The following is a 27,416-nucleotide window of genomic DNA, read 5'->3' on the forward strand; positions in this document are numbered from 1 at the left end:
GGGTTACTACACTCTATTGCAACACTTTTGTCATGCTCTCTCACATATTTTGTATAACAATACATGTTGAATATCTACTAACCTGCCTGGTGGTGCAGCCTTAGCAGCCTATCTGCATAGTCTTGCTGATTCAGAGCATGAACACCTGCAACTGTGGAGTAAATGAAGGGATATTGAAACATATCTATCCATTATTTAGACTATATTAGCTTGTCTTACATACTGCATTTCATGGCTACCTACTTAGTAGTGGGGCATCATGCATCTGATGGGCCTCCTGGATCCACTGGTTCAGAAGGTCCTGCTTGCATCTCTTCAGGTCTGCATGGTGGTGACAGACCTGCTCACCAGTCCTTGGGATGCCAGTGGCACTGGTGAGTTCATGAGCCAACCAGTTCCAAGCCTCTGCCTTATACTCCATTCCTTGGAACTGGCCCTGCAGGAGTCGGGTCTCATGCCGATGGACTAGGAGCCAAACCATGTATCCTGACTCCTCAATGCCCCAACTTTGCACTCTAAAGCGTGTTCCCTCTCCAACACCAGACATTCTAACTGCAGATGACAGCTACAATCAGTAATGGTGAGTATTCCTGCCTATGCGGCTTAAATATGCCGCATTTCCCCGCACTTTTCTGTGATTGGCCATTTTTGAATATTCTCGGCTGACTGCAGCCCTGCTTAGCAAGGGTTAATCCACATTTTATTACTATATATATATATATGTTAACAGGGGATGTTTATCCTAACTTGCCGTGGCTTAGTGGTTCAGTTCTTTGCTTATGGTGCACAGTTCCCTGGGTTCAAACCTTAGCATTGCTTTTTATTTTAATACTGTCCAGACAGGTTGGGGGTGTGACTATGTTTAAGCAACTTTGCTCTATGTTGCTCCACGTTGCCTGACAGTAAGAGGGTTGGCGCGGTGTGCACCTCCGCATAAACAGAGTTCGCTGGGTATAGCGCAATCTAGCTATGGGCAACTACATTGCGCTGGGTAAAGCGTGAATTAACTATGGGCAACTACATTGTGCTGGGTAAAGCATGAATTAGCTATGGGCAACTACATTGCGCTGAATAAAGCGTGAATTAGCTATGGGCAACTACATTGTGCTGGGTAAAGCGCGATTTAGCTATGGGCAACTAAATTGCAATTTTATATTAGCATCCTTTAAGATATTTATTTTATTCACTGATACATTGGCCATTTCACTGCTTTTTAGTTATGTTTAAACATATATGTTGGGTATTATTCCATACACTGATTTAAAAATAAAATTATGAAAAGGACTGGTGGGACTTGAACCGTGAATGCCTCTTCTTTGTGTGAATGCTCGACCATTACGCTATTGCATGTGATTTGCATGAACATTCTTTCTTATGCTCTTCCATGTGGGAATTGCTGACTGTAGCTAAGCAATGGACACACACGCGCACACACGTGCAAATACGGGCAGCTATTTTAGGTATTTAAAAAAAAATTATGGGTATGCGTTTTAAATGTGTGATGGGAGTTTACATTATCAGGCAGTGAGGTGTTGGGTGCAGGGACATTTGAGCAGACTCGCTCTTGTTTCTTTGCTTTCTTTTTAAACACTTGCAGGGGCGTGGACATTTGGACTGCTTGGCAGTTGGACACGCCCCCTGCTTTCTTACACGGTCCGTGTAGGACTTACGGTTGAGTCAGCGTGCCCTCATGCATATTCATGGCACGCTGATGTCATACCGTTCAACTGCAGCCTCCGAGTAAGACTTATTAAGTCTTACACGGAGGATTCGTGAATCCGGGGGATTGTCAACTCCAAACATAAATTATCTCCTTACTGCTTTGTCTGTTGGAAGATACACATTCATATGTTCATATTATGTATGTGCAACATTTTACTTACTATCATATTTAGGAAAGGAAATGTGTACCTTTTTTATGTTATATTTCTGCATTCTTTTCTGTATTGTGGCATTTAGCTGATTTGGGGACCTGTATGTATAAATATCAGCATTTTATCAGAAATGTGAGACTTGACAGTGAGAGTTCTGAAATATTAAAAAATGAAGTGTGGTCCATCACATAAACAGTGAGTCTGAAACTTGTTATTTCTTATTAAAAGCATTTATCCCCTCACCTCTCAGTATGGATGGCTGTACAACCCATACCCCTACAAGTTAAGGCTTATACTCACTCTGAGACTACTGTACCTCAGAGAAGGGGGACTTCTCCTAGACATAGCAATTTTAGACTTACTGTTTATTTCCCCCTTATTGCACTTAAATCCTTGGAGATTCAGGACTTGCATTATTAGGTCATGAATACAATTGTAGTCCTTAAATATCAATGCAGATATTTCTGTTCAGCATACTATACTGGTTACTTCACTGTAAAACTTGCCATAATGGTAAATTACATATAAATTGTAATGTACATGAAAGTAAATAGGCTAAACCTCATTTTAAGTCTCCTTTTCTGCCTCTTATTAGAATAATATCCCCTCTCTTGATGATATAGCCACAAAATTCTGCAATAATATCTCACCTGGAGGAGGAAACATTGTTGGCAGATCCACATTTATGTTAGATTAGTTAAGAAAATGACAAAAAAGATAGACAAATGTGTTGTGCTCTACATTTTACACAAATACTGAGAAAGATCATATCATTAATTTATACCAGAATTTGCTGTTTAAATTTAAGCCACTTGCTAAATGTAGTTAATGGACCACTGATGAATTGAATTGTCTGCCAGTAATTTGCAACATTTACTTATTTATTCTTTTTGTTTGTTGTTTGAATTATCTGTCTGTCTGTCTGTTTTGTTGGCTGTAGAAATACCTCTATAGCAATGATCTTACCTTTGTGGAGAACTAGGGAGATATGTGCTCAGACAAATCTTATTACTCAGGAGGAGAGCAGACTAGAAATGTTGTGTTGAATAAGAGACTTCTGAAGACAGTGAGAGATATAATCAGAATCAATGATGAACTCATGACAATCAGTCCCCAGTATAAAGAGAGAGAGCAGCTTTTTATGGTCTCAGCACAGTGTGGCAGTCCTGTGATGGTCCAATATCGCACGAATGCTGGTAGACGTAGAGCAGGCTGTGTTCATAGCAATCCAGTAACACAAACATGAACATTAATCAGACTCACAAAGGGCTAACTATTGGGAATGAATGTGCATCAGGGTTCAGTTCTGATCCCACTCCTGTTCAAACTGGTGATGGACTATATCAGCAAACAGCTCAGAGGGGACAGATCAAAACTGAGGTGCTCAGACAATGTGACACTACAAGCAGACTGTAAAGGAACTTCATCAAATGATAGGCGGCTGAAATGCAAAACAGATAGGATGAAGCTATGTACAGATAAGACAGAGGGAAAAATAATTCTTAATAAGGAGGTTAAAGATATGATCAGAGGTACTGCAACTAACTGGCACAAAGTGTCAGGGGCAGTGTAAGGCAGAAGAATGCCAGAGAAGCTGAAAAATAAGGTGTCCAAAACAGTGATGTAACCAATGCTTCTGTATGGTACAGAAACCTTGGGCAGTGATAGCAATGTAGCTCAGGAAGTTTTAGATGATGGTAGTAAGATGCCTTAGATCAGTGGTAGAATGCACACAGTGGGACAGATGAAGAAATGAGGACATCAGAGTGAAAGTCAAAGTAGCCCCCGAATGGAGAGAAGATGAAAGAGAACAGATTAAGATGGCTCATTCACAGGTACAGGAAAGCAGAATACAATTTAATAAAGCAGATTAAGGAGAGACAACAAAAACACAACAGGGCACAAGGACATCTATCTCAAATATTGATGGAAGATCTGAGACAGTCAGACATGACTGATGAAAGCAGGACAGTGCCTTTGAATCGAGAGAGGTGGCAACAGTTAACACGACACCATAACCCCATGTAAAAATGAAAGAAAAAAGGGCTGATGATGATGATGATGACGGTGATGATGACCATTTTAAATTTGTCTGTCTGGGATTATGCAATTACCTTTTTAGTGGAATCAATTTTTGGAATTTTGAGTTGAACTTTTGCAAATAAACAAAAATCTGCTTGCAACAGAAACATCCATAAGATAGGATGCAAAGCTAAATTAAAAAAAAAAAGAAAAAAGGAGAACATAGTCATTATTTTATACCTAATAATACAGTAAAAGAAATATACCCCTGTGCAACAAAACTTGGCACCAGAATGCAGTAATGTAAGAGGCGCTAATCATTTTATAAAAGTAATGCAGTAAATACGCTAATCATTTTATAAAAGTAATGCAGTAAATACATCACTGTGAATATATCCCTTCTACAGCTGCAGTTAAATGCCATTCTCACATCCTGAGATACAGTGACCTATGGTTATTTGTCCATTATGATTTCTGACAGAACACAGATAAGGTGCTCACATGTGAGAAGTGTCTCCCTCTTGTTCTTTTTTTTATTTTCAGAGGCTTCACAACAACTTAGGATCTCTTGCAAATATATTATGCCCCATTAATTAGAACATTGGTCAGAAAGCAACCACTAGCAGGGATTCCTATATTTAAACCAAAGAGCAAAAGATGCTTTTAAGAAGGACTTCTGAACTGAATTCAAATGATCCTAAAAGGCTTCACAGAAGGGTGGTAATCTTTTCTGCCAGTGTTTGGTAGATGTTCATATTAAAGCTGCTTGGGCCCGAGGCTTTATGAAAACATTCAGTCTCGGTTGCCTGTATAGTCACTTTTGGATAATGATGTTATAGAAGAAGCATCTCTGGCTCTTTAAGAATTTGTTGTGTTTGACCTCCTCTATAGGTTCATAGGTTTATAGGTGTTTACTAGGCTAATGACCACAAGGGCCTTTTTAAGCCTAGCCATGCATCCCAAATCTCTGAGTTCTGATACCCCTAATAAGTGTAAGCATTGGCCTGGGAGATGAACCATTTACAGGTTACCTGTTTGCATCAGAGACACAGGTGCCAAACCAGGGATGAATTTCCAGTTTCCCATCCAGTTGTTCAAGTTGCACTTGAATTGTATTAGGGAGGAACTCTGATTCACATGGATGGGGAGCCTATTCCATAGACTGGGTAGTCTCTGGGATACATGGACTATCAGGGTTAACATGTTTGTATGAAGTCTGATTCCCCCTTCATAAATACCCCTAAAGTTAACCAAAGACTCCTAGGTTATACATCAAGCAGTATACCATTTTCCCCTGAAGGAGATTCACATATACCTCTGAGTCTCTTTAATTTATTGTATAGTTTCTGCAATACTATCAGAATATTGCTAGTTTTTTATGTTACTCTACTGTACAATGGTTTACATTCCAGGTAAGAAGAAAGGAGTTTGTGAAAAAAAAATACTCCATTGTATTCTACTTTAATATTTCTCACCAAAACAAAAAAATAGCTGAATAGTACTACTGAGCCAGAAGATTACAACTAATCAATGGTAATGTAGATATCAAGCATGGTAAAATCAAAAATAATTCACAGCGATTGAAGATTTTACATTAAGACACTCCAGACTCTATTGGAAGTCAAAACAACACCTTTATAGAAACAGACAATCCAGGCTCCTTAGACGGTCCTAACAAAGTCTGCCATTTGCATTCACTATATTCAACAGTTTACTATACAAAAGCATATTTTTGCTTATGACTCACATACAGAAACACATAATATACTATGACGCACTTAGAGTTCTGGTATCCAATGCCACCTTGATCCTGTCTGCAGCTGAACAGCTACAGTTCAGTGCTAAGTTGCATGATGAACTATGTACAAGAGTATGGTTTGAATACCTTAGCAGATAGTTTTCGGATCCGAGTGACCCATAAGGGTTTTGGGTTTGAATAGTCTTTATAAATAGTTAATGTGTTAACTGTCAGTTTCTAGGTGTGGCCCATGTGTCAAGCATGTAATTTAAACTTTAGGCTTAATTATGGTGAAACAATTTGCAAAATATGCTCCATTGGGAGGTATTACACTAGCTGCCCTTGTGGGACATTTTAAGCCTAGTCATTTTCTCTTTTAATGGTGAGAATCAAACCATGAATCTACTTTCTGTAAGCACCATAACCATTATACCACCCCACCCTCAGCAAATAATGTTTTTAAAGGATGGCCATTGTAATGCTAGCAAAGAGGAAGAGTAATGTAATTTATGAGTATATCCCTGTATTAGTTTTGTTGATTTATGATATGTTTTCTTTAGTTTGGTGTTAAAGTTAGCTCATTAATTTGTACCTCTCACAAAACACAGTGTGAATTAGGTGAGAGACAAGTTTAATGGAGGCAGTTGTTGTAAGACAGTATTTTATTCTGTGATCCAACCAAAATGCTGCATTTTGAATAGTAATTTGTATTTGCTCCACCAATGAAAGATTATCACCTACAATACAGCATAGATATTTGATTTTGAGTATGGAATAGTATCTCCAGAGGTGATTTTGATTTCAAAACTAGGGGAGTTGTTATATTTATAATAGCTATTCATAATCAAAATGACATAGCATTTGATTGCATTTAGAATGATGATTCAGTCTTTCAACCATTTCCATTGCTTAAAAGGCACTTTGAAGACTCTTCAGCAAGTCTGTGATTTGTTGCTGAACAGAATAGTACAGTTTCACCTCTGCATTAAATGTCTGCTACAATATCTGTGCACAGTATTTATACACAACACAAGCTAAATACTAAAAAGCTAAATATTAAAGGGCTCAAGATGGAGGTCAAGGGGAGTCCTTTGTTAGCTACAAAAGGTGAAGTGAGTTTATTATCCCATTTGATGACAAATCTTATGTCAGCGAGGTAACTATAAAACCACCTTATGGCATGTAGATGAAAACCTAGTGTGTTTAAGTCTATTCAGCAATCCTGGATGACTTATATCAAATGCATTGGCAGGATTAAGAACTACACTAGCTGCTAAGCTACTAAATCTCCTATATCGTTTATTTCTGATGTATTCAATAACAGACAAAAAAGCAAACTGTCATAAATAACTTTCACAAAATCTATACTGTACAAAGAGTATAATCTATACTGTACATTGTTTTGTGAATTATTTTCTTTCCTAATGCTTTGCCTAACACATTGAGAATTGCTAGATGCCTGAAATTGTTGGGTTCTGTGGAAGAACTCCCCCTCCCATTTATGTAAGAGGATAATATGTTTCTTTCCAGTTTTTAAGACTTTACCTTCCCTTATACTTCTGTTTATGATATACATCACAGGATTTGTAAGTGATTGCACTTACATTTCAATGGAGGGGTGTTGGATCCAGGAAAACCAGTTTTCTTGTTTTCATAAGACCTTTTTAACTGTATGAATGTTAAATATGGGAAGCGTGAATTACTTAGAAGAGTTAAAGGTGTGTTGGGTGTTATCAATTGCAATAGTTCCTTGTGTGCTTACAGTGTTAACAAAAATGCATGAAAACAATTATCTAAGAATTATACATCATATTATTCTGTAAAATCACATGTGAATGCGTTATTCATGTTTGTGTTTTACAGCTAGATCGTGATGCAAAGCAGAATGCATTTGTTGACATTTTAGCTCTGCCTCAGCCATTGAAAGATCTGAAAGATGGAACAATCTGCAATGTAGCAGGATGGGGAAAGACCAGTAAATTCTCTCCTAAACTTTCTGACAAACTTAGAGGAGTGAATGTTATTGTTATTCACAGAGCAATATGCAACAGTCCAAAACATTGGAATCTTCATCCAGCAGTAACACAAAATATGTTATGTGCAGGCGACAAAAAGGGAAAACAAGACGCATGCACTGTAAGTATATCACTTTAATAAAATTAACTGGGTTATTCAATATGTTCTAGCATTTAAACATATAATACATTTTGATTCTGTTATTCCTATACACCATATTGTTACATGCATATGTCTCCTCTATGGGTGTTTATGGTAAAGATATTTGAGAAAATGTGCTCATAAACCATATGATTGTGAATAACTGTGTCATTGGGTATGCTATTTTACTGTTCTTTGTCCGTTGCTTATTTTAAAACTGTCTCGCTATGTTAAACTCATTTAACATAGCGAGACACTAAAAAAAAGCAACGGAGATCTTGCTTTCTCCGTTGCTTTTTTTTAAAACACTGTCTCGCTATGTTAAATGGGTTTAACATGGCGAGACAACTTAAAATAAGCAACGGAGATCTCCGTTGCTTATTTTAAAGCTGTCTCACTATGTTAAACCCATTTAACATAGCGAGACAGTGTTTTAAAAAAAACGAGTTATACTAATGGAAAAAAGTCCGGGCGACCGGACCTTTTTCCATTAGTATAACTCGATTTACAACGGGCACGCTGGCCAATCAGTGTGCACGTTTTGGGGGGGTCATGGTATAATAATAATGTTTTAACACCTAGGCTTTATTACTTAAGGCTATTCTGTTAGAATATCCAAAGTTTTATCATTCAAGTCAGATGACTTTATTTCTCTATAATAGCTATCCATATCCTATTCTTTAAAAAACGAAAGAAAAGAGTTAACAAAACTAAAACTGGTTAAGAATTAAAATTATATGCACAACTGCAGAGAACATTTCTTTCAAGTTTAAAATGGGTAGAACACTGGTAGTTTTGAACTGGGAATAGAAACTTATTCACAAAGTCAAACTTGTACCTAAATCAAACAGAGCAAGTTCAGTACTGATCAACATGTTTACTCCATTATTGTGGACCCCGATAATGAAGCAAACCAGAAAGATATTTTGTTATATGATTGTTGAATGATTTCCAGAGTGCGCATCTTAACAAGAGTATTGGACATGAAAGATCTGATAATGTCACAGAATGAGTTAAAAAGGCAGGAAGCCAACAGGATAGTCGCAGAACATATGTTTAACATTACACCTGGGACTGCCATCTAATTATGTAATGGGTTGGTACAGAGTATGAGTTTTCCTGTTTACTAAGCTGTGTGTTTTGTAGAAAGAAAAATAACTTGAAAGAGAAAGGAAGATTTAAAAGGTAGTAACTGAAATGTGGTGAGGGGACAAATTTGATCATATGATTTATGAACGTATGTGATTTATTAATGAGTTAATTAAGGCATCAGGGATTAACAGGGGTAAAAGCAGAAAAAATGAAAGTACAGACAGGATGTATTTCTCGTGTCATCATTGCATGAAGTATTTGCAGCTTACAAAAAAATTAATCTGGCATCAAAGAACTTCACTACACAAATGACAGAGTTGCACATCCTCACTCCTTAGAAAATGTGCTAAGAGTGAAATGGGGCTGTCAAAGAAAGGGTTGCCCTGCATGATGATCTGAAAAGCAATTTGAGAAAGTGAGTCTTGCCTAAAGAAAAGAGTCTGATATACCAAGGGTCTCACCCCTGCATCCATGCAAGAGCAGTTCACAAAGACAGCTGAAAGAAAAGTGTGTGTGTGTGTGTGTGTGTGTGTGTGTGTGTGTGTGTGTGTGTGTGTGTGTGTGTGTGTGTGTGTGTGTGTGTGCGCGTGCGGTGTGTGTGTGTGTGTGTGTGTGTGTGTGTATCACTATTTTCACCCCGCGCACACACAAATATGATTCAGAATCATGTCATCAAATCGATGTGATGGTGAAAGGACCTGAAATCAAAATGGTTTGATTAATAGTTCTGCTCCTTTTAAGTAACTACTTAGACATGAAATAATGACAACAGTCAAGCAATTTGAAGAAACCACAGAAGTAACCCACTGTGGTACTCAGAACATAAGTTTCAGAGCTATTTATCCAGGCATAGCACTGTAACGTAAGAAAAGGTAGAAAAGCAGAAGACACTTCATAAACATTGTGACAAAAGTGGAGAAGTTATTTCTTATGTTTGTGACAAAGATCCAGAATATCTGCTCAAAATATGGCATCCAAACTAGTAGTTCAAATGAAAGGAAAAAGGCTACATAAATTAACTCCATTCTCAACATTAGAAAATAACAACAACTTGACTAAAACATCTTTTCAGATTCTAATGGAAGTAATAATGTGGGTTTGGGGTGCCTTCCTACCTTCTGCTTTCCCACAAGGAATGGCCCAGTTATCGTCATTGGCTGCTTCATGGTATAGAGCAAAGCTTTGGGATACCTATACATATATATATATATATATATATATATATATATATATATATATATATATATATATATATATATATCTGGGGCTACTTCTAAATTTTGAAGTTTCAAAATGTTGAATTTCTTGTGGTCGAGACCATAAGACAGAAGTTTTGAAACTTCGAGAATTAAATAAAAAACAAGAAAATCTTTTTTTTTTTGTTTTTCATATACAGATATATATATATATATATATATATATATATATATATATATATATATATACATACCTCATAAGTAAGTATATTTCATTCACCAACAAGAAGGTCATAACATCCCTGTACTCATCCCTTATCAGCCCCGTTATCGAGTACAATGCCCCCTTCAGCATGTACCTTGCCGTGCAGCAGTTGGAAAGACCACAGAGGTTCCTGACTAGGAAAATCCAGGGTCTCAGACACCTATCCTATACAGATAGGCTAAAAGCCCAGTCCCTCTACTCAATCTCATAAAGACTGCTCAGAGGTGACCTGTGTCTGGCATACAAGGCCGTCTCAGACTCAGCCTTGATGGAGTTGCTGCATATCCATAAGTCAAACTGCACTCATGCAACCCACACGCAAGGTCTCATCCTGGTCTTTGACATTAATACAACTTGTTGGCAGGATAGAGTTGTGTCCCAGTGACTCCCCCATCTGTGGAATAGGCTTCCTCTCCATGTCAAACAGAGTACCTCACTAGCCTTCTTTAAGAGGAACCTGGACAACTGGATGAGAAACCAGAACATATACCCGGGATCCTACCTGTGTCCCTGCTGGTCAGGGAAAACAGGTGCTGACTTTGTGGGAACATGGGTGAAATTCCTGGCTAGGCTTATATGGGCCTATAGCCAATAGCCTAGTATCGTCCTATAAACTTATGATCATATATATATATATATATATATGTATATATATATATATATATATATATATATATATATATATATATATATATATATATCAAAGTTTTGAAACTTTGAAATTTAAATAAAAAAAATAAAAACAAGAAAATCTTTTTTTTATGTTTTTGTGGGGGAGGGCAAGCCCCCATGTGCCCCCCACCCCCCTGTTACTTAGATATTCCAACTCTGAGATTAAACTACAGCGAGGAATGAGGAAAATGGTAACTATACTGTTCTGTGCTGTACAGTAATCTCCATTTAAATGGTTCAAAGTGTCAAACTGACTGAGCCTAAAACAGCCCCTTTTAACAGAGACATGAGGAGAAAAGTCCACATGCACTAACAGTAAATAACTGCATTGTAGATGGTCAAAGATTATATCAGCTGCACATGGTCAAAAATAAATATTGTATTTAATATTAAGTGTAATGTTACACACTATTATAAGCAGAATGTAAGATAAGAAAACATATTTACTTAAGCATTTCATAAATACATAATGTAGATCATAGTGTGTGCTGTACCTTTAAGAAACATTTCAGTTAGCAGGCACATGCATATAAATACTGAGCACGTGCAAGCAAGCGTGCCATTTTGAGTGAGCAGTCAGAATGAAAGCATGTATGTGTGTAGCAGTCAGTCAGTTAGTTAGTTCAAGTTTAATGTTCAAGTCATCAATCCTTATGTGTTTGTGTAATAAACTACTTAAACGAACACCCAAGCCTCATTGTCTTATTTGAATACAAAAGACGAGCAAAGTAGTGTCAGAATAGGACCCAAAGTAAAACTTCTTCAAAACCATGAGGGACACAGTTACAATTGGAGGAATATACAGAAGTGGATCATCTGAAGCTCAAACAACTTGCAAACAGGTTAGGAAACAAATTACAGGTACTAAAACTCGCTTAAATGATTTTTTACTCAACGAATATAAAATGAAGCATTCAAAATGCTCAAAATGAATTTCTAATTAAATGAAATGTTTGAAACTGCAACATATTGATAAAAATATTGGAAGTAATTATGAAAATGTTTGAAACAATATCCGAATTGCATAAAATGTATAAAAAAATCACAATCACATTGCCACAGTAGTCAGGAAATCTTTATACGTGGTACACCTCATCACAAAAGGTTTCTCATCCAGGAAAAAAGAGGTCATTGTTCCCCTCTACTCACCACTCATTAGACACACTATAGAGTACAACGCCCCTTTTGATATGTACCTCACAAGACATCTACAACAACTGGAAAGGCCACAGAAATACCTCACAAAGAGGATTACCGGCCTCAAGCAGATACCCTATGTAGACCATCTCAAAAAATTCCAGCTTTACTCTGTCGCATATCACCTACTCAGAGGCGATCACTGCCTAACATACAAAGCTATGTCAAACCCAGAGCTGTTGGACATGCTCTACTTAAAGAAATCCCAGTCCTTCCGAGGTACATGCTCTAGGGACCTAAATCTTGTCACCACAATAAACAGAACATGCTGGAGGGATAGATTCTTGTCCCAGAGACTTCCCATACTCTGGAACAAACTACCTATCTATATCAAACAAAGCTCCTCATTAGCACTCTTAAAGAAAAATCTTGATGATTAGGTGGGAGATAGGAAATTCACCCCGGTGATCACTTCTGTGGCTCTGCTTGACAGGGGCACAGGAAAATAATTTTCTTGGGTGGCAAAAGTCAGGGTACTGTTTGGCTAGGCTTATATAAGCCCTAGGGCCAATAGCCTAGTACCTACCTATGAACCTATGAACCTAAAAGGTAAAACAACCATATTTTTCACAATGTACTACTTTTTCATATTACTAAAGCTATTCAAAGTATCAGAAGTGTGCAAAGTGTTGGCAAGTCTGTGCAGTATTACAGTACAGTTATTTCGCAAAGCACAGTCATTTCAAAGAGATTTTGTGCATTTGAATATTATTACAAGTACCTAGTGTGTGTGAATGTTTGTATATAATTACAAGGACCAGGTTTGCATTATGTTTCAAAGTAATTTGTTGGCATGGGAGAAGGATTTTGCAGACCCAATCTACTTGTGTTTGATAATAATATTGCTGAGACTGAGCAAGAGTATATTTTCATACAGACTGCTTTTTCTGACAATGATGCATGTACAAAGGCATTTATTCTGCTTAATTTACCTAGATCAAAAGCCACTGAAAGAGAGTGTTCATTTGCGTATGCACCTGCTGTGTTTGCAGGGAAGGGGGGAGACCGCCACATTGTGTTACCGGCTGAAATATGGGAAGACCCCGAGTGCTTAAAATGTAAGTTTAGAGAAATGTGCAACCCAGAAACAAATATTACAATGGAAAGACACTTATTTTACACAAAAGATCAAAACCCGATGAAACATTTCCAGCATATATAACTGACTTGAGAAATAAGGCTAAAGTATGTAAATCTGGTGGTCTGAGAGATGAGTTTAATAAAGACAGGCTTGTGTGTGATATTAATAATGATGCAGTGAGAAGGACTTTGCTTTCAGACAGTGATTTAACTTTGAATAAACCAAACAGCAACAATAAAGAAAAAATCCACAAAAGGACAAACGTTCCTGTATAGTAAATAAAAATGTAGTACACCGGAAAATCACCACTCATATACAGGAGTGAAAACGGCAGCAGCAATATATTCAAAACTTGTTGATAGCACAATCAGTTAAAATTCATATATATAACCACGTCCAAAATAAATGTTGATAAAACGATTTATTGTGACAAAAAGTGAGCGCTTTCACCATGAGGCTTCTTCAGACTTTAAAAACTAATTGGTACAAGAAGTTTTAAATAGTGTCATTAATTAAAATTGCTGACGTCAATTATATTTAATACAAATTTAAAGTGAAATAACACATTCATTTCATGTAGACCTTATAAAACAGAATAAAATCATTGCAGTTAAATATACAAGTAAATATGCATGATAGAATATTTATAATACAAAAATTAATGCAAAAATTAATGTTTAAAATCATAAAATCATTGTTTAGGTCTAACTAATCTCCTTTTCCGAAGAATGGGATACAAATTAACTTTGTCATTCAATCCAGGAAATTGGTCCGCCCTACAGCGGATAATCCAACGTAGTTCACATTCCTGGGTATAAATATCTATATCGCCACCTCTGATGTTAGGCTCTATAACATGTATAACACAAAAGCCAAAGGTATGTGTAGACCCTAATAATTTACAATGCTTGGCTAGGGCATTGTGTTCAGACCCCTTGCGTATATGATAGGTGTGTTCCCTTATGCGTTCTCTCAATTGCCTATTGGTTTTCCCAATATAAAATGCTGGACAGGATGAACACCTAGCAAGGTATATTACATTAACACTGTGGCAGTTGGTTTGAGTATGAAATGAGAATGTTCTCCCTGTAACTGGTGATGTAAAAGTATCATCAGTAATGATATACTGACATTGATTACATTTACTACAGGGTATTGTATTATAACTGAATGTATCAACTAATGGATTGTTAAACCTCACAGGATGATGGCATAGTAATTGCTTTAAATTCATCTTATTTTTAAACAAAAAACTCGGTTTCATTCCCACGACTCTACTAATGTCACTATCTAATAAAAGTGTCTCCCACCGTTTCTCTATGATGTCCTTTATATAATAGACATCGGTTGTAAAATATACTCTCAGTTCTTTAATACCTTCTGATTGTATTGTTTCAATAACATCCCCTCTTGCTGAAAAATATGGATGTGCTCTTGAGGTCCTGAGATTTTTCACCACAGAAACTGCCTTGCTTACTTCATCCACTCTATATCCTCTTTTTACCAATCTGGAATTAAGATCTAACAATTCCTTTTCAAAACCTTCCTCTGAGGGGTTAAGCCTTGATGCTCTCATGATTTGTCCCTTCATTACATTTTCAAAGACAAATCTAGGGTGCATACTATGCCTATGTAACAATGTGTTCCTAGAGCAAGTTTTCCTGTGAACCGAAGTGTTCAAAAGGCCATTATCAAGCCTCATTACATTTACATCTAAAAAAGAAATATACGTCCTGGACGAACAAGATGTAAACTTCAGGAAATCAGTTAGACTATTCATGGATGATACAAATTCCACAAGTTGGATTTCATTACCCCTCCATATAAGGAAGAGGTCGTCGACAAATCTTCTGTAGAAACCAACATACTGTTGGAACTCCTCCATGGGGAACAGTAGTTCTTGTTCCCAATCAGCCATTACTATATTGGCGTAGCTATTGGCACACGAAGTGCCCATAGCTACGCCATCTTTCTGAATGTAAATCTCATCATTGAAAATAAATACATTATTTTCAAGAACCGTTTCCAAAAATAATGTTAACAATCCTATAGTATTGCTATCCAAGTCAGAATTCAACCTTAGATAGTGTTGTGTTCTCAATACTCCCAGATCATTTGGTATAACTGTAAATAAGCTCTTAACATCAAGTGTTACTAGGATAAAAGGATCATTATCTTGTATTATTCTAGCCACTAGTGTAATCATATAAATCTAGTAAGAATTGCTTACTATCTTTTAATATAGATGGATTGGCTTCAACTATAGGTCTAAGATGGTATTCCAGGAAAATAGAAAAGGGTTCCGTGAGCCATCCTTGCCCAGAAACTATAGGCCTCATAGGTGGATTAGATAAGGATTTATGAATCTTGGGTAAACCATTTATTACTGGAATAAGTGGGTTATTCACTTTCAGATATTTAAATAAGTTCCAAGTTATTATGTAACTTTTAAATAGGTCATCCAGCATATCATAAACCCTAAAAACCATGCTAGTTATACTTGTCATATCTATCTTCATATAATACGTATCATCACTTAACATAGTATGCATCATCTCTATATATTCATCATGATCAAGTAAAACTATAGTACCCTCCTTAACAGCTGGTCTAATGATTATAGACTGGTCCTTTCTTAATTCAGAGAGCGCTTTCCATTGTTGAAAGTTTAGATTACATTTTGGCCTTTTAACCTTCCGTTTAAAATTCTTTTCATAATATTTATGTAAATCATTCTCCACTAACTTGCAAAATGTGTCTAAGGTGGCGTTTAAAGAAGGTGAATACGTACTAACTGATTTGAATGCAGTAGTGTAACCAGTTTCATGGTGGGTATCAACACTTCCAAAATCAAGTTTGAGTTGTACATTACGCACATACATCTTGATATCTAAAATAGTTTCTGCTAAATCACTGTTCTTACTAGGTATAAAAGTGAGGCCTTTGTTAAGGACCTGTTCTTCATATTTATTCAACCTCTTGTGAGAAAGATTGACTACTAATGACCCTCAACTCTCCCCCACATCTTCTTCAACGTTGGGCCCACATAATCTCCTCCTGAGCCCTTCCGTTTCTGTCGTCCCCTGCTCATTGATCTGGACCTCCCACTGGGGTGGGGGAGTACTATTGGGAAAGGGGTCTGTATGTTGTTATTTCCTGAAATGGTAGATGTAATAACTGAATGATTAAGTCCAGTCTTTCTCCTGACTACAGGTTCATCACTTTGATTAATAAGCCTCTCATTACTGTTAGCAGAATCAACATCATTATTAATAGTATCAACTTCTACATCAACTGGCACATCATGTATAACAGCTGTATCCACAGTGTTATTCCCTAAAACAATGACATTCCTTTCTTTATTGATATCCATATTAATACCAACAGCGTTCACTATAACATTATCGCTTACATTCACATTACTTTTAGCAGTGCTAGCAACAGTACTTGCAATACTGTTTGCATCAGTAGAATTCCTCACAGTGGCAACATTGCTAACAATATTGTCCGATTCTATAGCTATATATATCTATATAACTTTGAATAAAGCCAGTGAGATTTGTCAGATATATGAGCTTACAGAAAAGCACACAAATATGCTTACAAATGAGAGAAGCATGCAAGCAGTGTCTTCCAGTGCTAATGTAGATAGTATGCAGCACAAGGTTAAAAGATACAGGCCTAAGGGTGTGGCAATTTCGGCAAAACCCAGAGCAGTTTCTGTAAAATCCAGAGCATGCCCAGTAAAGCAGTGGGGTGACTCAGCAAAACATGTGGCAAGCCTCATAGTCAGCTGTTGTAATTCTGGAGGTAACCATGAGTCCAAATAAGAAAAGTGCTTAGCTTTTGGTCAATAGTGCCACACATGCAGAAAGTGGAATCATTTTAAAAAGTTTTGTAAATCTAAAGGAGCACAATCTTTTATTAAAAAACAGCATCCAAACAAACAAGTTGATCAATTAGAAAGGTGCAACCTTACTTTTTATGTTGATGGTGTGTCTGTGCTTGGTGAAACAGTCAATGCAGTAGATTTGTCGGCAAAGAATAAAGTGTTTTGTACGGTTCAGATTAATGGGGGACCTGTAGAGCTTAAGGTTGATACTGGTTCAAAGTGCAATATTATATCAGCAGAAATGTTTGCTAGTGTAAAAGCTGGAGAACAACTTAATATAGCAAAGTGTGTGAAGCTTGTTGTTTATGGTGGTGAAGAAATTCAAACTGAAGTCTCAGTAGTGTTTTCATGTTACTCTGATGGAACAGCTATGACTTGCAATTTTACATAGTCAAGAGACACATGCAGTCATTATTAGGCCTCAGAGACAGTTTGAAAATGGGACTGTTTTCATTTAATAAGGAAGTCTACTATGTAAGCCTGAATGATAACAGCTCAAATTTCATCCAGACTATTTTTTTCTGACTATGCTGATACTTTTAAAGACAAATTAGGCAAACTTCCAGTTGTGTACTCCATGAAGTTAGAGCATGAGGTTACCCCAGTCATCATACCAGCATGGAAAGTTCCAATACATATGCAGAATAGAGTCAAGGCTGATCTAGACAGAATAGTACAGCAGGGAGTAATTTGTCCAGTAGAAAAAAAAAAAAAACAACTGAATGTGTATCTTCTATGGTGGTAGCTCATAAGAAAAGCTCAGATGATATTAGAATATGTATTGATTCAAGATATTTGAACAAAGTACTAAAATGACCTCATCATCCAATGTGTACAGTCGAGGAGGTTGCTGCCCTCATGCCAAATGTCAGTATTTTTTCTGTCTTAGATGCAAAAAGTTCATTTTGGCAAATTTTGCTTGACCGGAAATCTTCATTGTTAACCACATTCAGTACACCATTTGGAAGGTACAGATTTTTGAAAATGTCATTTAGAATAAATTCTGCCAGTGAAGTCTTTCAATGTGCGATGAAACAATTTTTTTGGTCAAGTTGAACATGATAGAAACCTAAGAAAAGTTCTGGAATGAGCTCATGAAGTCAATCTTGAGCTGAATCCTCAGAAATGTAAATTCAGACTACAAGAAGTTACTTATGTACGTCATTTGTTTACCAGCTCAGGCTTACGACCAGATCCTTCCAAGCAAACCTCAGTTCTTGAGATGCCAGCTACAGACAATGTCCAAGTCCTACAAAGTTTTCTTGGCATGGTCAACTATTTAGGCAAGTTCATTACATATTTGAGTCAACTTTCAGTACCACTAGGAGAGCTGACATGCAAAGATGTATTTTAGTCCTCCTGAAACAGAAAATTGCCAGTCCACCTACTTTAAGATACTATGATATTTACAAATCAGTAACTCTTTCCTGTGATGTTGCTAGGTTTGGTCTAGGTGCAGTCATTCATCAAGAGGGTAGACAAATAGCTTATGCATCATGAACTCTAACCCAAACTGAGATGCAATATGCTCAAACTGAAAAAGAACTCTTGACAATTGTGTTTGCATGTTTGAAGTTCCATGATTATATTTATGGCCAACCTAGTCAAATTGAGACTGACCACCAATCTTTAGTCAGTATTTTGAGAAAGCCAATGCACACAGCTCCTGTGAGATTTCAATGCATGATGCTCAAATTGCAAAAGTACAATTTTGGTCTTGTTTACACAAAAGGCAAACGTCTTTATCTTGCCAATACTTTATCCTGGTCACCCAGAAAAAAACATTGAACAGCATGAGAATAAGGAACTTGATTTTGAAGTCATGGAAGTGAAATTCTTTTTCTTCCACATGTTTTGAAGAGCTTAGAAGTCACACAGCTTCAGATCCAATCCTCCAGAAGCTCAACCACTTTATCAGTTGAGGATGGCCATCAAAGCAATCTTGTTTACCAGTAGATGTGCGGCAGTATTTTCCTTACAGAGAAGAGATTATGATGGAAGATGGTATCATCATGAAAGGTCCAAAAGTGATTGTTTCAAAATCCTTGCAACAAGAGTACATTAAAATCTTGCATTGTGGCTACCCAGGAACCGATTCTACCAAAAGAATGGCGAGAGGTCTAGTATTTTGGTGTTCCTTGTCAAAAGATATTAAGAAGGTACTTTCATCTTGTTCTGTTTGTAATAGTACTAAACCCCATCATCAGTTAAGCTGGATTCCAGAACTACCTTGGTCGACAGTAGCTACAGATATTTTCAAATGGAATGGTCAACATTAGTTGGTCTTAGTAGACAAATTGGTTTGAGATTGACCTGTTTTCTAACCTAACATCCAGCACTGTCATTACTAAGTTGAAGAGACATGCTTCTGTCCATGGGAGCTTGCACAGAGTCATTTCTGACAATGGTGCACAGCTCAAAAGATTTGCTGAAATATGAGACTTTGTTCATGTTACTAGTAGTCCTGAATACCCATAGTCAAATAGCTTGGCTGAACATGCAGTTCAAAGTGCAAAATAGCAGTTAAAGAAATCAAAACGAGACAATACCAATGTTTTACTAAATCCCTGAATCTCAAAAACATTCTTCGTGATAATCACCTTGGTTCACCTGTCCAGAGGTTAATGTCTAGACAAACCAGAACCACGCTACCAATCAGTAAGAATTTGTCAGTCCGATGTGCCAAAAACAACAAAGTAGTAAAAGCTCAACTTCTAAAAGAGCATTTGTCCCAAAAGTCCTACTATGACAAAACCAGCAAACCTCTGAATCCATTAAAGAAGGAGAGATAGTGAGAATGCAGACAACAAAAGGATTTGATTGAATTGGATTTGTAAAACATTTGTGTGAAGAACCTAGATCATACATCATGGCATCACAAGGGATGGAATTTAGGCAGAATCAGAAACGTTTATTACAGGTATCCGAGCCAGTGCTACAGCATCTTGCCTGTAATGGAGACTCTAATTCTCAGAGTGATTTCTCCAATGTTCCTGTTCCAGAGAACATTTCATCTGTTCCTGTTCCTGAGCGTATCTGTGAAAATTTGGACGGGTAACATTTCCCAGTGACTGTCCCTGTTGCTAAACTCAGGTTTAACTATTACATTACGAGGTCAGATCATATCTCAAAACCTATTCCTAGATACACAGCAACCTGGACACAATTGTATTGTTTGTTATTGTCTATATAATTTGCATGACTATTCAATTGTCATTGTCAATGCAAGGCAGATAGTCAAAGAGGGAGGATGTAGATCAGAGTGTATGATGCACCTTTAAGAAGCATTTCAGTCAGCAGACACGTGCATATAAGTACTGAGCACATGCAAGCAACAGTGCCATTTTGAGTGAGCAGCCAGAGTGAAAGCAAGTATGAGTGTAGCAGTCAGTCATTTCATTAGCTCATTTAAGTTTAATGTTCCAGTCATCCATACTGATGTGTTTGTGTGTAATAAACTACTTAAATAAACGCCCAAGCTTCATCATCTTATTTGAATACATAAGACGGGTGACACATAAGATGTGATAGGAGTAAAGACATACAAATTGATGAACTGTGTGTAGATTCTAAAATTCATTCTCAGACACAACCAATTATAGATATATTTACAAAATCTAATGCAAAACTGTTTGGCTACATAAAGAGGGTGATAAATTGTCCTAATAACATCCAGGTAACCTCAGACATTGAAATCAAATTATATTGAAAAAGAACTGCGCAAACTGGACCAACACAGAGCACAAGGAGGAGATGAAATTAGTAAAGGATAACCTGAGAAGGCTTTAGCATGAACTTACAGTACCATTTTATCTGCTATTCACTAGGTCATATAAATATGGGAGAGTCCTCAAGATTGGAGACATGCATCTGTTAAACCTGTCTTTAATGGGAATGCAAGTAGGACAAACCCAGAGTCATACAGACCCATAAGTTTACTTTCTTGTGGTAGACAAATAATGGAGAGGGTTATATTGGATAAATTATTGTCAAGAATTGGAAAGGTTGGAACTAGAAATCATATATTCACATGCATATGTTGAAAATAGATCTATTCCCACCTGTAACATGATATTCTATAACAATATAATAACAACTATGAATGAAAAATTGTGCTGTTATGTGATTCTGGACAAATGAAATTCAAGATTATAGTCAGGGTGTTCCACGGGGGCTCTCTCCTGAGCCCCTGCTTGTTTAGATTGTATCTTTCAGATATACCTTTTTCATCTGAGGTTTTCAACAGTCTGTATGTCTACAAAATAACTTGAATAAATTGACCATTTTTGCACAGGAAAATAATATGATTATAAATTCATCAAAAACTAATTATGTGAGATTTGGGAGAACTAAAGTGAAAGGTGAATGTTTAATACACCACACAGTGATTGAAACTGTAGATTCATTTAAGGACCAGGCAATATGTATAGATCCGGCTTTGAGTTTTTTTAATCATATCAACCAATTGTTTAATAGTAGTTCTTGTATAGGTTGTATAAAAAATGTATAAAGTCTAGAAAATCAGAAATGATGAAATCATTGTTTGTTAGTTACATTAGATCCAAACTTGAGTATGGAATAACAATATAGAAACCTTATAAGAAAACAAACATGAGTAAATTGGAAAGAGTATAGTATAAATATACCAAAAGCATCCATGTATGTGAAAATGTTAAGTTATTATGAATGACTAAAATATCTGAACTTGGACTTTATTCAGGTATATAGGACCTTTAGACATTACTACATCTGGGAATGTTTGAGGTTATCAAAAAGTAGTAGAGAATCATCAGACAGCCTGTGTAGAAGATTCTATAAGAATGAAAAGTGTACTAATTGGTTCTCTGAGAGAGTAGCTGATGCATGGAATAGACTACCAAACTACATTAAAGCAAGTACTAGTTTAGATATTTCTAAGAACAACCTGGACACTTATTATGAGAATAACTGTTTTGATATATTGGCAGGCTAGAAGGGCATTATTGACCGTGCCTGAAACATTTGTATGTATGGATGTATGCATGTATATTTTATACTGTTCAAGGCTTAATAAAAGACAAAATGTTGGCAATGTTCAAAATATTTAGGGCAGAGTTAGTGCCGTTGTTTTCCCAAGGTTCTAAGACTTCTCCAGACTATGGAATGACTGCAGAAAAAAAGGTCATGCTAGACTTTTGAAATCAAGCCAACTGCTATAAAACCCAGAATTAAAAATACATATCAGTTTTAGGCACATTACATAAACATGTGAGTAGATCCAGCAATCATTTCTTGTTAGTGCTGCTGTATTGTTCCTTTCTACAAACATTTACTCTTGGTAATCTCATTCATTCTTGACAGAACACAGGCATTCAGCATAACTTGACATCTCATCTCCTCCACTTCCAGAAGTGTTAAGGCAGATTCCTAATTATGTAATTCCACCTGTCTTAATATGTAAAAACAGGATCTGGTAAAAAATCTCAAAAGCTTGTGCTGTATTTGTATCATGTACTGTTCACACACTTCTTACATGGTTCAGACAAGTATTCATGAATCCCAGCCATTCAGTTATTTTGCCGATTTTGCCAACATAATTGCTGGAGTATTAATTCCACATAAATCACATTGGCCAACTTGCTATTGAACAAACACTTTCCTTTGTATGATCTGTTGCTAGCACCCCCAAAAGTGACTCCTCTACACATGTATTAACAATGCTGACATGCCAAACAAGGAAATGTCCCTATCCTGCGAAGAGCCCTAATAGCAGCTGGACCTTCCAACAAGGTCTTAATTTTTTTTCTTTTATGTGTACAGATACATTCTCCAATTGCTGCCCCAAAAACTTTACATTTCCTCTCCAGGATTCTGCATTTATTCTAGCCGCCTGGCAGTGTGAACATTGGCTCTATATGATTATCAGTGTTGATGTGACACCATGATCTCATATGCAAAAGTCGGAAAAAGGGGGTTATTTATAGATGAAAGAATGTTTCTTTTGGCCTATGAATCCTTTTAATAGGGTAACGTTGTGGATATCTGATATTTGACTTGTCTGCTGTCCAGTGTATATATATTTGAGGACATTAGTAATGATGGTGTTAGACTCCCTGTAGCAAAAACCACTTGCACATAATTCTTCCTTAGACTCTGAACTTTAGCCAGACCACTGTCGTGAGTCTGATGTTAGCCATGTTATTCTGATAGCCTGTGATTTAACTATGATGTCTTCATGCAAAATAGAAGCACAATGTTGTCATCAAGATAATTGCTGGCAGTCAGGAGCTATTTTTATAATATCCAAATGTAACTGCATGCTCACATCCCTTTTATACAAGCTGTGAAACTGCCAACTTAGCTATCTGGAATTTTGTGGATGGACGTGTGTCATTTGGGAATATTAATGATTCATATGCTTGTCTTACAAATGTAAGAGAACTATATGTTATGTGTATATTAAACTACTGGTGTAGACGTGTGTGTTGAACTGCATGTTATATACTGAGCTTCAGGAATGTAACCACAGTGTACCCTACTGGAAAACAACAGAAATATATATAAACTATATACCTGTGCAAATGTATGTTTTAATAGTAGAAGCTGGAACATACAGAGTCAACTTGCAAAACTTCAACTGAGAGATATGTATTTTTCACATAGAAATTTTGTTAAGTTTCTGTTAGCCTGGGAACTGAAGGAAGGTGACAAAGAGTAATGTCATCCAGGCTAACCCATGAGTAATATGTGAGATTAATTTAAGTCAGATAGAGAGTCTGGGACATTTTTTATCTTGTCTTGGACCTAGAAACATCCATCACCTGCATTTGCATTGCTCTGTAAGTAAGTTATTTAGGGCATAGTATATTTTAGACATAGATAGGAATATAATAAAGATTAGTTTAGATGTTCTCTGTATTTATTTGAGACTGTCCTGCAATGTTGTTTTAAAATATTTCCTGTGATTCTGAACTCTTTAGTTACTGTGTTGTTTGAATATTGTCTTGTTCTTTTATTATTTATTATTAAGTATATTTAAACCTTTTAATTGCGGCTGGTTTGTTTAGAGATATTTAAGCTCTTAGATTACTTGCACATGTAGTTGGTGACACTGTATAGGTCACTCCAATAGCCTTGCTCATGGTCACACTCACCATTTAGGTAACAGTAACATTACACAGTAGGATTGGGAACCCTTTGTAAGGGCCTTAGAGTAGCTTATAATTAGTGGTTGGTGGCAGTGTTAACTACCTTATAGTCTGGGCAGAAGGGGACATAGCTAGTAAACCTGTGCCAGCCTTCCCCAGGAGTGTCTGTGTGTTTGTATATAAATAAAATCTCAAAGTGTGTGTGTGTGTGTGTGTGTGTGTGTGTGTGTGTGTGTGTGTGTGTGTGTGTGTGTGTGTGTGTGTGTGTGCGTGTCAGCTACTTGGGCAGGAACATGAAGCACTGGTTGGACAGAGAGGGTGCTGGAGATTCTGGCTTGACCACTCAGCTGAGATCTTAACCCTATAGCTGTGGCAGTGGGGAGTTTTATTGAGGGATTTGGAGAAAAAGGCAGAAACCAGCCCCAGACTGACTGTGATCTGTGTGTGCTCTTAAGGGAAATTGTATTTTACTGTGTGTGTACTTGTCATCCTCCCATTTGTATATCCCTCACTGGTGCTAGTGGTGAGTATTGAAGCTCCTTGATTACCGAGCCAGTGTAAGGGTGTCATACAAGGATATATACAAAAACTGATCATTTTATATTACTTTTAAATGTGAATTTGAAAAGCTGTGTGTGAATATTGATGTCTGCCAAAGCTGCTTAAAAAATCAGTTCCCCATTATATCAGTGAATGCTTAAAATAGTGAATGCTGTTTTATCGACCATTTTAAATCGAAACAGTGAAATCCCGAACTCACGGAACAGAGATTTTTGTCCCAGGGAAAAAAAATGACCGGGCCGTTTTCGGGACTTTGCCATTTCCTCCACTGTGGTGCAATCTTAGAGTTGGTATATTTAAGTAGGGGGTGTAAGGGGCACAGCTCCCCACATCGGGGGGGGGGCTAAGCCCCCCCACTTTGTTTTATGTTTTTTTTTTCTGAAACAGCGATTTTTTTCCCTGGGAAAAATGCTGTTCCGTGTGTTTGGCATTTTGTGTTTCGGTTTTTAAGGCTCAGTTATATAGCGTTTGCTATTTTAAGTGTTTGCTGTTATAATATAGACCCAAATAATCCAGGTTTCTCCTCCAGATTAAGAAAATGGCATGTAAAATGTGTTAATAACCTCTAAGGTGTTTTATTATTTCATCATTTAGAACATATATTATTGCCCATACATCCAAAAATGCTGGCAAAGCTAGGCATCATGACAGCACCCCATGGCTGCTCCTGTTTTCTGCTTGAAAAACATGCATTTGAAAACAAAGAAACTGTTTTTATCCCATCCTCTACGATGTGACACAGGATATTTGCCAGTGTAATGTCTGGAAAAATCTTCTGGAAATAAAGGGATTGAGGTGACAAATCTTGCTAAATACTTGTTTTCAAGCAGGGCTAAATGACATTGCCAATGTTAAATATTTGTCTAAAGGAAGGATGGTGCAGCTGTAATATCAAAGGACACCTGATCCCTGTCAGTTGATTGTGACTAAATGGGCCACATTGTCATTGGCTGATTTCTGTTTTCAGTTATAAGAGTTATTTTGACTGGTTTTATTTCAAAAAGGTTTTGCATGATTTTTTTTTCTGAACTCTTATCACAATTTGGAGAAATCCCGGAACCTTAGAAGATGGGAGTGTCCACTGTGTATTAATGTTTAGAATTTTATCTCAGTCAGTCCTGTTTTTTTTTTTTTGTACTTTTTAAAAGTCCACAGAGTTTTGAACTTTTTATGTTTTTTGTAGTGTTTTGAACTGTTCACTGCTTCCGTATTTTCCGAGCATTTATTGTTTTCATCAATATTCCTGTCATATGGCCCTTATACAAACTATGAAAAGTAGGATTTCATTTAAGGTGTATAAAGCAACATATTTAAGTGCTGTATGCTCATTCATTGAGTTAAGTATATCTTTATATTTCCTTTTTTCAGGTGGATACTGGAGGTCCCTTGGTATGTAGTGGAATGCTAAGAGGAATCACTTCAGTAACTGCATGTGGCTCAACTAAAAAACCAACCATCTACACATTTCTCGGGAAGAAACTTATATCCTGGATTCAGGAAACTCTAAGTGCTTACTGAAGCAACAAATTAATCATTTTTGATGTAAATCTAACACTCAGTCATTTGTGTACCTTTAAAATAGAAAAACATGATTATAATTTAAACATTTATGACTTAACTTCTACATAATGTACCACATCAGTAATATGTATATTCCTCCTCAGGAAAAAAAACTTGTGACCTATGGAAAAAAATCTATAAACCAAACAGCCTTTCCTTCAGTCGTAGCTTTGTTTCAATCATGCTTAGGGAATTAAATGTAATCATACCTTATATTAGAATTTATTGGACTAAAACCATTAGAAGTTTAATTTGTCTCCATAGTTTTTTTTTTTTTGTTACTCACTTTGTAAAGACCATCAATTCTTGTAGCACTTTCTGTTATTTTTAATTTACTTTCTTGTATAACATTTGCAAAATAGAGGACTGGTTGATAGGTCTTTCTCTAAAATATTGAAGTAGTCATTACAGAAAAGCTTTATAAGGCTATAATGTCTATGCATATTACTATGGAAATCTGTATTTATCAGCAAACAAAGCAAACCTGAATGTTGCTTCACTGCTGACACTTTGTAAAGAAAATTAGAATTTAGCAATCTGGAAAACTATTCTATGTATCTTGTGAAAACATTGTATTTTAATTTTAATATCAACATCTATATAAGACTGTAGTTTATAAATGACCAAATATGTATTCTAATCAGAATGCTTTCATGCAGATAAAAGCTACATTTATCTTGTGGCTTGAAATTTCTCCAACCCACTATTGGATATGTCTGTATGTTTTAAATCTTATAAGCGTTAGCCACCCAATGGTGTAAACATTAGCTCTATGTGATGGTCACTCTTGATGTGATACCCTGACCTCATACAGAAAATTAGAAAAAAGGAGGTTGAAAAAATTCTGATTTTTGAGCATTCGTCAATATTTCTTTCCATTTTGAGATACATGTTATAATAAAATCTGAGGTGGAAATTAAGGGAGAGAACATGGGCGATGAGGAGATTGCATGTAGAGAAGAACCAGAATAACTTATTGATC

At 36.5% G+C, this 27,416-nt stretch overlaps 1 protein-coding gene across 1 annotated transcript; it reads left to right on the forward strand.

Moving 5' to 3' along the window:
- The first annotated feature begins 2,862 nt into the window (after positions 1-2,862).
- LOC122795940 (granzyme A-like) lies at positions 2,863-26,392 on the forward strand. Its single transcript, XM_044064422.1, has 3 exons — positions 2,863-3,105; positions 7,498-7,770; positions 26,243-26,392. The coding sequence occupies exons 1-3, from the start codon at positions 2,863-2,865 to the stop codon at positions 26,390-26,392; spliced, it is 666 nt and encodes a 221-aa protein (XP_043920357.1).
- Positions 26,393-27,416: the final 1,024 nt, after the last annotated feature.

Source organism: Protopterus annectens, chromosome 2.part2 (genome assembly GCF_019279795.1).
Source record: "Protopterus annectens isolate FY-2018-M chromosome 2.part2, PAN1.0, whole genome shotgun sequence".
Classification (NCBI taxonomy): Eukaryota; Metazoa; Chordata; order Ceratodontiformes; family Protopteridae; genus Protopterus; species Protopterus annectens.

Coding starts and splice junctions, on each gene's coding strand:
- LOC122795940 (XM_044064422.1), top strand. CDS start 2,863: ATGTGCTCAGACAAATCTTATTACTCAGGAGGAGAGCAGACTAGAAAT. Junction 3,106..7,497: donor GCTGTGTTCATAGCAATCCA/GTAACACAAACA, acceptor TGTGTTTTACAG/CTAGATCGTGATGCAAAGCA. Junction 7,771..26,242: donor GAAAACAAGACGCATGCACT/GTAAGTATATCA, acceptor TCCTTTTTTCAG/GTGGATACTGGAGGTCCCTT.